The 10719-nt window shown below is 43.6% G+C and overlaps 1 protein-coding gene across 15 annotated transcripts in view; it reads right to left on the reverse strand.

Annotated features, from left to right (window-relative positions):
* The window catches only part of Syne1 (spectrin repeat containing nuclear envelope protein 1), a 504890-nt gene that overhangs the window by 167591 nt on the left and 326580 nt on the right, over positions 1–10719 (reverse strand). For all 15 annotated transcript variants that reach the window (XM_085842609.1, XM_085842616.1, XM_085842617.1 and 12 more), the window contains 5 exons: positions 10049–10186; positions 5948–6133; positions 5617–5739; positions 4691–4873; positions 2686–2829 (listed from right to left, as the gene is read on the reverse strand). In XM_085842609.1, coding sequence (XP_085698735.1) covers positions 2686–2829; positions 4691–4873; positions 5617–5739; positions 5948–6133; positions 10049–10186 — 774 coding nt within the window. The remainder of the gene's footprint in view (positions 1–2685; positions 2830–4690; positions 4874–5616; positions 5740–5947; positions 6134–10048; positions 10187–10719) is intronic.

Here is a 10719-nt window from a genome sequence, read left to right on the forward strand (position 1 = left end):
TGCCTGACTAATACAGAAGTGGATGCTCATAGTCATCCATAAGATGGAGCACAGGGTCCCCAATGAAGGAGCTAGAGAAAGGACCCAAGGAGCTGAAGGGGTTTGCAGCCCCATAAGAGGAACAATGAATTAACCAGTACCCCCAGAGTGGATTCGTGGCTCTTGATGCATATGTAGCAGAGGATGGCCTAGTCAGTCATCAATGGGAGGAGAGGCCCTTGGTCCTGTGAAGGTTCTATGCCCCAATATAGGGGAATTCCAGGGCCAGGAAGTAGGAGTAGGTGGGTTGGGGAGCACGAGAAAGGGGGAAAGGATAGGGGATTTTCAGAGGGGAAACTAGGAAATTGTATGGCATTTGAAATGTAAACAAAGAAAATATCTAATAAAAAAAAGAATATTGGTTTTTCAAACCATAGAAATGTACTATGCTGGTAAACTGTTTGAAGAAATTGTTTACTTATATGTGGAAAGCAGGCATGACACACTTCAGGGGAACAGTTCAATCTCTGAGAAGCTTACTGTCACATCGAGGCCAGGAAGATATGATAGAGGTAATAAAAAAAATCAGATAGAAAGCAAAACATAATGTCTGTCCTTGGCATGAAGAACTAAATAACCCTCTCTGTCGCCCATCACAATGTATGCAGCCCCCAAGGGAGAGAGAATTGACCTAATAGGAAATGACAGGCCAGGGACAGAATTTGCTGCTAAATATCACTGGGCTTTGTCACTCTGGAGCTGTGAGACCTGTGATTCAGGAAGATGTAAGGTGATGCAGAAAAGACAAGGAGGAGACACCTGTGAGGCAAAGAACCTTGATAATTCTTGATCTCAGTGAAAGAGTCTAAGCAGTGGATGACAGGTGGAAGTGCGTTTCTCTTTAACATGAAGTCACCCTTTGTTTGTAAAAAGGCCAACACCACCACAAAGCATTGGACATGGTTGTTTCTTACAAGGCTTTAGAAATCAAGGATTAGACTATTTTAATGAATTAACTGTTTCGTGCACTGATCTGTTTCCATGCATGGGACTCTCAGTGGAACATTCCACAAATAGCACATAGAGGCTGCAGAATGGGAAATACATGGGAAATACCTGTATTACTGAGTCAGCAAGAATCACCTTGAAAATGCAGAAACAAACAGCTGAAATGCTGTGCGTTGAAGTACCTCTTATTCGCCTGCTGTAATTATCCTCTTGGAGGCTTGCTGCCTCCCTCTGTTAACCTAGGCCTAGTCCTGGAAGCTTCTAGCCTCTATACAATCTAATCTAGCCATAGAATGTTTTCAGCCTGTGAGACTTGCTGCTCACTAAGCTCACCCTTTCTTGTTCTTTATGAACTCTAGCTGCTCGTTCACCTCAGGCGTTCTGCCTCAAACTCCTCTCCCAGCTGACTTCTTCAATCTGGCTTTTCTCTTAGGCCTTTGAATTGTTCTGCTTTACCACAAATGAACTCTAGCAATGTTTTCTAATCTTCTGGCTCTTTCTTGTTTTCTTGCTAGTGCTCTCTTTACCTGTGTCTAGCTTGTTCCTCCCTCTCTCTGCTGTTCTGCTGTCTCTCAACTCTACTACACTGTTCTCCATGGACTCTATTCCTGTACTGTCTGTCTCTACTTCAAGTAGTGTAGCCTCCCTCAGCCTTGAAGCAGGCTGATTCAGACTGCTGCCACTGAATATGAGATCACCTGGGGTGTAGCCTTCCCACTTAGATGGCTCTATTGTTATGTCAACTACCACTGCTCTTCTCAGAGACTCTGCTACCTGCTGAGAGATCCTTGAGACATTCAGAGACATATCCTATACTGCATTTTGCCTACAGGCTGGCTCCAGGCACCAAGAATGGATTGGTGGGGAATGGGCCTCCCCGCCCCCCTTATAAGTACATTCTTTTAGTAAACTCTCGGGCCTTGATCAGAGAAAACTTGTCTTGGCTTCATTCTTTTCTCGAAGTCTAGTCTCTCTCTCTTTCAGCCCCAGCCTGCCTTCCAGAAATACCCGGTTCATGTAGGCCTTGGGCCGGCTTACTGCTACTACAAAGTAGCTTCCCTTTCATCTCTTTCCTCATAAGAAGTGAGCATATCCTATTCTGTCAAACCCGTCTCTGATTTGTCACTTTTTCTGCCAGTCAATTAGACATCACTTTCAAACATGGGCGCTTCCTTCTACAAATGATATTTACCTTCATTGTTTGTGATTAAGGGAGAGTACTAAGGGTGTGTCTGTACTCCAGCAGGTGGGATTAACAGTGTGTGCTAAGGGATGAGCTACACCCTAACTAGAAACAGGTTCAAATATCCTGTAACAGATGTGCAAGACTGAAAACTGATCTCTCACAAAGCTAAGAGTTCTTCTCTTCCCGTCCCTAAACCTATAGTTTTCGATCTGTGGGTCTCCACCACTTTGAGAGACCAATGACCCTTTTGCAGGGGTTACCTAAGACCATCTAAAACCACAAATGGTTATGTCATGATTTGTAACAGTACATAGATATTTACATCATGATTCTTAACAGTAGCAAAATGATAGTTATGAAGTAGCAGTGAAAATAATTTTATGGTTGGGGGTCACCACAACACAAGGAACTGTATTAAAGTATCACAGCATTAGGAAGGTTGAGAACCACTGCTCTAAATGAAACCAGTTTCCAGTGGTCAGTGTCTTGCTTTGCCCGCCCTTCTGTCTCACCTCGTGCAGAGAGATCTGTGCCTGTAGCTCCTGGATGTTACTGGTAGCCATGGGTTTGTCCTCGATCTCTCTGTGTGCCTCTTCTATCAGCTGCTGGAGATGCTTCATTTCCTGCTTGTACTCTTCATACTGTACCACCGCCTCCTTTGGGGGAAAAATGAGACTATGTTTTTTCTACCAGTCACTGGGTGGCTTTCCCACTAACATTACCTTCTTTTTCCCCAGGTCCAGGAAGTCAAAAAGAGATGGATAAAGTCCTTCAGACGGTGCAACTGAACAACTTTCACCCAGATACATCGACTTTTTGAAAGATTATAATAGAATTATTAATGGGATCAAAATAGGTGAGCTGTTAGGATTCTCTCTGGTCTGCCTTCTTAAAACTGTCCTGAAGATGAGCTGTCAGGGCAAAAGCCTTCCTTCTCTCTGTGTGAGAGATACTGACTGATGGGTTGGGCAAATGCCTCAGATGGTAAAGTGCCCATCACACAAGTTTAAGGATCTGAATTCAAATTCCAAATATTAAAGCAAAAAGCCACATCTGTAACCAGCATTGAGAGGCGAGGGATCAAGGACAAGGAGGTTCCCTGGAGCTTAAGCAAATCTACTAGTTCTGGGCTCAACAGAAAACTCTGTCTCAAAAAATAGAGGACAAGGGAGGAAGACATATTCTGTTGACCTTAGCCTTCACATGCATGTACATGAATACACATACATGAACCCACATACATGTACATGAACCCTCATGCACATTGTGGTAGTTTGAATATGCTTGGCCCAGGGAGTGGCACCGTTGGGAGGTGTGGCCTTGTTGGAGTAGGTGTGGCTTTGTTGGAGGAAGTGTGTCACTGTGGGGGTGGGCTCTGGGAACCTCCTCCTATCCATATGGGAGACAGTCTGCTCCAGTTTGCCTTCAGAACTGGATGTAGAACTCTCAGCTCCTTCAGCTTCATATCTGCCTGCCATGATCCTGCCTTGATGATAATGGACTGAACCTCTGAACCTGTAAGCCAGCCCCAGTTAAGTGTTTATCCTTTATAAGAGTCACCTTGGGCCAGGCATGGTGGCGCACGCCTTTAATCCCAGCACTAGGGAGGAGGCAGAGGCAGGTGGATTTCTGAGTTTAAGGCCAGCCTGGTCTACAAAGTGAGTTCCAGGACAGCCAGAGCTACACAGAGAAACCCTGTCTCAAACAAACAAACAAACAAGAGTTGCCTTGGTCATGGTGTCTATCACAGCAGTAAAAACCTAAAATACATGTACACACCCATACTATTATGTACATGTATCACACACTAAAATGCAAACCAAATTTTAAAACAATGTTGGATAACAAGACATCAGCCAAGAGTTCCAGTTCCAGATAATACTAATTAAGCATGGCCAGTAGCCTCGGGTCTCTGATGTCAAACAAATTACAAGGTAATCAATGATCAAGGGTGGTTGATCAAATGAGCAGGCATTGTTTTAATGAGATATAACTATGTATAAATCAGGGGAATACTTCTTACAAGAAAAGATATAGTAAGTAGCATTATTTCTTCATGGGAATTATTTTTCTCTTCTTACCTCAAAAAGATTAAGATCTGTGCTTGGATGTCCTTCTTAGGCCAAAAAAATACACAAATTGGATGACATATGAACGCTGTTGTGTAATACAAACTTGCAAGCCCATATCACCAGGCTCTAGATTCTTTTCAGATACATATATGACCACATACAAAATTAATGTGTATGAGTTATTCATTAAAAAAAAAATCACCAAAAGATAATTTTCATTTAAAGGTAATTTTTAGAGATCTTTCCCCGGTCCTGTGTGGATGATCCACATAATAGAGTCTTAATCTCTTGATTTTATATAAGTACAACAGACTGTCAAATTTAGCACTCTGGGTGTTTTGATGGCTGAGCCCACACAATGCTAAGAAAAGCAGCCCATGACTCATGTGCTCTTGCTCTGCCAGCGTGGGCCCCCGGGCTGAACGGGATGCACAGTTGCACCTGCCTGCATGATGTTGCACTGTTGGATGGCCGTGTGCTGCAGCTGACTGGCTTCCTCTTGCAGCCGCAGGGCAGCGAGGCACAGAGGCAAGCTGGCGACCACATCCTCAGGAATTCGGAGAGCACTCTGGCAGAGCTGTACGGCTTGCATCTTTGGCTTCAGTGACTCCATCTCAGACAGCAGATGCTGAAAGGGGCCATGTTGCAGTTTAAGCCCCTGGTAATTTTATCATGTATTACATAAACAAAGGCATTTCCTGAATTGTAGCTACCAGGACAATGTGGGTCAGAACAGTTTGCAAGGAAGATATGTTCTAAACAACAAATCCATGTTAAGACTATCGCTGGGCTTAGAAAACATTTTTCTTGCGGCTATTTTAAAAATGTAAACCCCTTGCCCCATTCATCCTAGAGTATTACATGTGCATGTCTGTGTTTGTGTGTGTGTAAATGCACATGTGCCTTTGAGTTCCTAATGGCAGGTGCATAATGAGGATTGTACATATATGTATACATAAGGAGGTCAGAGGACAACAAACTCACCTACCATTATTCAACAGCTGTTTACATTTTTAATTTTAAGACATGATCTTTTGTTGGACCAGAGCTTGCCAAGTAAGCACCAGGGTAGCCAGTAAGCACCAGGGATCCGCCAATTTCATTCTCCTCTGCATTGGGATTTTAAGCACCTGTCAGCCTGACTCGTTTTGGTGTTTTCTGATACAGGATCTCACTATGTCAGTCTAGCTGGCCTTGAACTCATGTAGACCTGGGTGGTCTTGTCTGCCTACTGCTCCCTCCTAAGTCTTAGGATTGGCCACGCCCAGGTTTTTAATGTGAGTTCTCTCGGGATCCAATCCTGTGATTGTAAGGCAACAACTTTGAAAACTGAGCCATTTCCCTAGGCCTTCTTAAATTCTTTTTGCTTACCTGCCGATGGGACAGCTGCTCCTTGAGACTAAGGCGCCCTACTTCTGGAGAAGTCAGAATTGTCTGGGCTTGTTCCAAAGCCACCTGCAAGTTTCTCAGCTCTCCTTCAAACTTTTTCATGTCCTGGAGAACAAACCCCAGTGAACATCAGTACATTTAACGTTCAAAGTCATAACTGAAGAACTGCATCATATTCAAGAAACTATCTCACCATGGGTGAGCGCTTTCTCTCCCCGGGACAGCACGCCCAGGTTGTTTTGGTTTTTTTTGTTTTGTTTTGTTTTGTTTTGTTTTGTTTTGTTTTGTTGTGTTGTGTTGTGTTGTGTTTTACCTTGGCTGCATCTTGGAGGTTCCTCAAACGAACTCTGATCGCCTGCCGTAACTCCTCTGTCTCCCGTCCAAACTGTGTCACTTGCTGTGATAACTTTCCTGTGCAGTACACGTTGGCAAGGTATTGCACTCTCTCAGCCATTGCTTCCAGGTCACTGTCAATTTCGCCAGATTCTTCTAACAGTGTCTAGAGTAAAGTGTTTGTATTTGTGAAACTGATATGTAGGCAGGGACAGGGGTAGGGGGAATACAGATATGTATAGAAGAATAGAAAGACCCAATAGACTAGGAAAAGATCAAAAAGAACTATGAACATGGTACAATGTTTGGCCATCTCACCCCTATGAGCCCACTCACAGGCTATATATACATTGTCATCCTCATTACATAGACAACAAGGTCAAGTCCAGGAATCTTTATAGCTTGCTAAGGCCACTTGTTCATGAGTATGGGACTTAAGGATTCATGCTCTCTTACACCCAGGCTGCCTCGCCATGTGGCAGGACACAGAGATATCAGCCAGTGTTTGTGATGTTTGGGCACAATGTATGTCTTGATCACGTCTCTGCTTGGATCCTGCCTTTTCCCACATTTGCACTAAAGAAGGCCTATTCAGCTCTTAGGTTATACAACTAAGATCTGAATGCTGTAAGATGCAAAGAAAAGCACAAGTTTTGCAAACAAAAACCTTTGCTTACTTATTCAAAGTAAGACAGGGAGGAAAAGGTTACTTGCAATGTTGAGGGGAGTGTAGCCCCTCTCATGACTCAGCCCAGTGCCTGCTGGGACTTACAGCAGTAGAACAATACAAACAGACAACAAACATATACAGACACATGGATTGGAATATGGAGAAGAAAATGAAAGGGTAGCCACGTATTAAAGGGTAACTCAACCCAAATGTGGGACAACTTGCTGGTAGGTTGAGATAAGGGTCCTACTGGGTTCAAGAAAGATATCAGCACATTAACAGATGAGGAGGAAGGGAAAGACACTTTGTACTGAGGAGATGGTGTATGCAGGGCACAGAAGTTGGGGAGCACAGAATGTACAGTTGGGGAGATATATGATGAATATAAAAAACAGGGGTATGTTACTCTTTTTGTTAGATTATTTTTAGATATGAAAAGCAATTTTCTTTTCACAGTAAATGTAATATATATAAGTATAAGAAAAATATCCATTTGCCTGAGTTTGCAGCCCCTTGGAGGGAGCAACAGTATCAATAGGCCAGACCCCCCAGAGCTCCTGGGGACTGCACCACCAACCTAAGAAAACACATGGAGGGACCCATGGCTCCGGCCACATATGTGGCAGAGGATGGCCTTGTTGGACATCAGTGAGAGGAGCAGCCCTTGGGCCTGAGGAGGTTTGATGCCCCAGCATAGCAAAATGCCAGGGCAGGAAGACAGGAGTGGCTGGGTAGGGGAGCATCCTCATAGAGGCAGAGGGAGGAGGGATGGAATAGGGGGTTTCTGGAGGGGAGACTTGGAATGAGGAAACATTTGAAATGTAAATAAAGAAAAATATCCAATTTTAAAAAAAAGAAAAAGAAAAATACTCTATCATATCACGTCCAAGGCAGGGTTGTCCAAACTCATGACACTGTGACACAACTCTCACTGACAAATATGTTCATAGCGACTGTGGGCTACAGATTGTACATGCCTGAAAGGAAAACTGTAAGATGTCATTGCTAGTACATATGGGCATTTTTAGGAATTAAGAGCATAATGTGTCTCCTGATTTCTCTCTTTCATTGGACATTTGAACACATGGGCTTTCTTATACTGCATTTGTCGGAGGGTAAACCCAGGCAGCTGTGCCTCCTGGTGGAAACGCAAGGACGGGGACCCTCTGAGATGAGTTCCCTCCTGCACTTTGGAGCAGATACGCAGAGCAGTCTAAGGTTGGTTGCTTGCTTTGGTTAAGGATGCAGTCAACCCACCCAGCAGTTTGTGTCATGAACACTAATGTCAACCACACATAGAACTGTCTGACCTGGGCTGTGCTCTATCTCTCTAGTATATCCTTTGTTGCCCGACCCTCTTCAATGAGAGAGGGGCCTGTCCTTGTCTGCTGCAGGGTAGAAGCATCCCCCTCTACTTCAGCAACCTGCTTTCCACTGCTGGGTCTGCTTTCTGAAACTACAATGAAAATCTTCATGACTTTTTTTTTTTTTCTAAAACTTGCATTATGTTCCACAGTGTGCAAAAATATCTTAGAAAAGCATGATCTAACATTGAAATTTTCTTAACAGTTCCATCACACTGCCATCAGGATGGTTTAGCAGGTCAATGGGCTTGCTGGGTGAGCCTGATGACCTAAGTCTGATACCAGAATCCTACAGTGGGACAGAATGGACTCTTCCTGAAGGTTTTTTTTTCTTCCTGAAGGTTTACTCTGACTGTTACATGCATGTGTGCCTGAATTCTCATCCTCCCTCCCACCACTCCCCTGATCTTCTTCCTTCCCTCCTTCCTTCCTCTCTCACATACAAAATAAATACATATATACATACATAAATAAATACATAAATAATAAAATCCCCCTACAGTTATTAATATCATTTAAAATATTTCCTACATTTTGGATTACAGCCCCAGTTAAGGAATCCAGGAAGCAAAATGAACAGGAAATAAAATGCCAGCTTATATTACTGTAATTGCTTTTCAAATTATTTTACTGAATTACAGCAGGAATTTTTTTTAAAGTGGTATTATCTTGACAGTTAAAATTCCCTTTATCTTTTCTGTTCTCACAACTGCATCTTCAGAGTCCTAGAAGTTAGTTGTATTTCCATTGATTACCAGCTAGTTTGTAAAGGAAGTCTGGTCTGTTGGCATCTAAGCACACACACAGAGCAAACGATCCAGGCGTCTGAGAGGTACAGATGTCTGTGTCTGGGAGGAGTGTGTGTGACTGGGAAGAGGACAGAGGTCATGGGGGCTGGAATTCGAGCCATGGAAACATTCCAGGAGGAAACAATATCCAGAACTACCTCAGGGAAAAGGAAAAAGGGAAGTTTATTTAAAAGATAAGTCCTATGGGGAAATATAACCATACAACCTAAATAAAAGCCAGCCTGTATTTTGTGGCAAGATCTGTTAGAAATGTGCATTTAAGTCAACTGTAACTTACTAGAAGGGTGAGATAATTTCCGGAGAGGATGGCCAAAATAAAAAGGAATATTTTTGTCTCCTAAGTTCAGAGGAAATGAAGTAATGTGTCCCTCCGGGGTGTGGCTATAGGATCTGCTCTCAGCGCTCTGACCTTCTGAGTAAGCCACATGACTCAGCCCTGGCTCTGGCCTAGAGGAAGCAGGGCCTGCCTGGAGCATCAGCTGTACCTGGAAGTGCTGGATGTTTGCTCCCAGGCAACTGAACACAGGAACACTACTGGGCATTCCCATATGACAGGTGAGAAGGCAGAACTGAGAGACAGAGTATTTTGTTCCAAGTCACAGGGTACCAGTTGGTAGAGCTTGTCTTTCCCCTCCTCCTTCCAGGGTGTGATGCTTCTAATCTCTCCATGCTTCCCTGTATCTTTTCCTATGAAAGAATTCCCTGCATCTCCCAAAGAAGGGTCTACAACAAAAGCAGCAACAATACCACACAAATCCCAAGTACCACAGGGGTGGGGAGGAATGTTTTCAGGCTCAGAGAAACGGGTTTATAAGGAAAATAGAGCATATATATATATGTATATATGTATGTATACAGTCTCATGAACTCTCATCCTTAGCTACTTTTGATCAAACCAGAATAGCAAGTCAGCCTTTCTCTCTCTCTCCCTCTCTCTTTCTCTCTCTCATATATATGTATGTATATACATGTATGTATATATATACATACATGCCACGGTGCCTAGGGACAGATGAGAGGACAACTTGCAGGAGTCAGTTCTCTCCTTCCACCATGTAGGACCCAGGAATCAAACTGCAGTTACCACCAGGCTTGGCGGTGACGACCTTTACCTACTGAGTCACCTGGATGGGGCCTGATCATTCTTCTTATCTGGTATTTTACAAAATTGTCTGCTGGTCTAACCCAGTCAGACTGACAGTTTTTACTCTTAACTTTGTTTTTTCCCTGAAATTTACCTGGTGCAAGATGTACTGTTCTTGGAGCTGGCTTGCTGAATTCCAGGCGATGTTCCCTTGAACCAAGACTTTAGCTTTCTCGATCCATTTCCGAACAGTCTCAACCATTTCATTGTACTCTTCCATGTGGGATAACGCCTGTAAAAGTCATTCACACTCAGATGGATGTAAATCCTGTCTTGTCAGCGGGAAATTGAACCCTATTTAGGTCTTTGGATCCAACCATCGCAGAGGCTGGTACTTACAACTGTGATATTAAAAGGGACCCTGGGAAGTCACATGCCTATAGGGAATCTGTTAAGGATTTCCCAGTGACTTCAGGGTACAAATCCAAGTCCTCTGTGATATGCTTGAGTTATTTCTCTTTTCCTGGCTGTTCATTCTCATATTACTCTTTTTATCCCTTCTATCTACATTCCGCATCCCACTGGGTAAAGGAGGGAGCAAGCTCTCAGCATCCACTGTGAGTCACATCCACCAGCTCCTAGGCTGCGCCCAGTAGGAAGGTGCCATGCCTGTCTGTTATCCCAGTCCTTGGGAGATGGAGATCAAGGTCCTCACTGGCTATGCCTAGTGAGTGTGAGGTCTGCTTAGGCTATATGAAAGAAATGTAAAGGAGATGCCGAAGTATTCATTTTAACTTTAACCTGATGGCAAGATTAATGCTCGGT

The sequence above is a fragment of the Mus caroli genome, unplaced genomic scaffold, assembly GCF_978045245.1.
Source record: "Mus caroli unplaced genomic scaffold, Mus_caroli_1 scaffold_9, whole genome shotgun sequence".
In the NCBI taxonomy this organism is placed as follows: domain Eukaryota; kingdom Metazoa; phylum Chordata; class Mammalia; order Rodentia; family Muridae; genus Mus; species Mus caroli.